General features: G+C 38.0%; 1 protein-coding gene and 1 long non-coding RNA gene across 3 annotated transcripts in view; one reads left to right on the forward strand and one right to left on the reverse strand.

Moving 5' to 3' along the window:
- LOC139025251 (zinc finger protein 22-like) overlaps window positions 1-1,896 on the forward strand; it is a 7,671-nt gene extending 5,775 nt beyond the window's left edge. The window contains exons 2-3 of one of the 2 annotated variants that reach the window (XR_011476734.1): window positions 1,164-1,648; window positions 1,696-1,896. Coding sequence is in view for 1 of the 2 variants with exons in the window: in XM_070440326.1 (XP_070296427.1) it covers window positions 1,164-1,567 (404 nt within the window). In the remaining variant the exon portion in view is untranslated. Of the gene's footprint in view, window positions 1-1,163 lie in introns of both variants that reach the window. The other variant, XM_070440326.1, reaches the window with a different exon arrangement.
- Window positions 1-1,908, reverse strand: part of LOC139025252 (uncharacterized) — a 60,523-nt gene that overhangs the window by 32,389 nt on the left and 26,226 nt on the right. The window lies entirely within an intron of this gene.

Raw genomic sequence — 1,908 nt, forward strand, 5'->3', positions numbered from 1 at the left:
AACTATGTAAAAATAGCCTACATAAAGCCAACAAATAAAAACAGCTAGAAAATATCCAGATAAAAATAAATCACATTGGCTGCTCATGGCCTGTCTACATAGAACTTGAAACATTGTATCAACTATCACCTAGGTCGGTCCGAAACTTGATATAAAATATTCTGGGCCCTGAGAGTTTCCCGCGCCAGTGAGTTTGGGACAGACACAGCTGTAGGCTYTTTGTGTAAGGGATAAGAAGTAATCAGGTATTTTATGACATTTCCACTGGATCAGAGCATAACATTTTTCCCTTTCATGTCAAGTGTTTATCAAGAGTGAGAGCTGGAAATATTTTACAAATACTTTGAGGAACTATTGTCATTCGCCAATTGATTTTAGTAAGACTTTGTTTACTTACTGTTTGCGGTGAAGAGAAAATGACTTTGAGAAGCTCCACAAATCATTAGTGGTGGTGTAAATACTATCAGACATCCCCAAAATAGGTGCATCGCTCTCTGCCCTCTGTTTGCTAAAATGCAATTTGGTTGCAGAAACTCCTCCAAGCTAATGCGGAAACCGCTAGTTATACCATAGACCTACTGTAGGACCAATAACTTCACCTAAAAACAACATAGACCTACTGTAGGACCCATAACTTCACCTAACATTAACACAGACCTACTGTAGGACCCATAACTTCACCTAACAACAACATAGACCTACTGTAGGACCCATAACTTCACCTAACAACAACATAGACCTACTGTAGGACCCATAACTCCACCTAACAACAACATAGACCTACTGTAGAACCCATAACTTCCCCTAACAACAACATAGACCTACTGTAGGACCCATAACTTCACCTAATAATAACATAGACCTACAGAAAGGTGCCTATATTGGAGACCAAAAGTTGTCTGGCACACTGCTTAGGATTTTAACAACTTTAAAAACATATTTCTAGCATACAATCGTCAATGTTACTACTAATGTGAAAACAAGACAAAATATGAATATTGTTGTTCACTTGACTGTCTTAAGACAAATGTCAAATAATGAACATTCATTACAGACGTCATTGTTTGTACAACATCATGGCTACGCTGTTGGCATCACCTTTTTACAGTAGATTTTTGCTGTTGTGGGCCTTAAACCATCTGTCTGACTTTTTGTTCACACAGGAGAGAGATGTGACTATCGTGGATCCTCTGGGGGGCCTCAACAACCTCATGATGCTGACGAGGCAGAGAAGAGTCTCTCCACATCAAAACACCTCAAGAAACATCAGCAGAGACCCACAGGGAAGAAATCTCACTTCTGCTCTGACTGTGGGAAAGGTTGCACATCTTCATCAGAACTTAAAATACACCAGAGAACACACACAGGAGAGAAACCTTATAGCTGTGATCAATGTGGGAAGAGTTTTACTCAGCTAAACAACCTGATAGTACACCAGAGAACACACACAGGAGAGAAGCCTCATAGCTGTGATCAATGTGACAAGAGATACTCTGTTAAAAGATCTCTGATCAAACATCAGAAAATACATACAGGAAGAAGTTGTTGCATGATATCAATGAAATAATGTCCTACTACAATGTTTAACATTGTAGTAGGAGTATTTTAATGATGTCACAATGTAGAAAGTTTTAACATTGTAGTATGAGTATTTTAATGATGTCACTGTAGAATGTTTTAACATTGTAGTAGGAGTATTTTTAATGATGTCACAATGTAGAATGTTTTAACATTGTAGTAGGAGTATTTTAATGATGTTCTACCTTATCGTTTGCCCTGTTCAATTGATTGCAGCATGATATGGATATTAGCCTCAGGGGAAAATCCAGGCTCTGAATTGAAAGAGTATTATTTAACAAAAAGTGACTAACAAAAAAAGAGCTGTGTTACACTTACTGCGTTGGTGAC

The sequence above is a fragment of the Salvelinus sp. IW2-2015 genome, unplaced genomic scaffold, assembly GCF_002910315.2.
Source record: "Salvelinus sp. IW2-2015 unplaced genomic scaffold, ASM291031v2 Un_scaffold2425, whole genome shotgun sequence".
Classification (NCBI taxonomy): Eukaryota; Metazoa; Chordata; class Actinopteri; order Salmoniformes; family Salmonidae; genus Salvelinus; species Salvelinus sp. IW2-2015.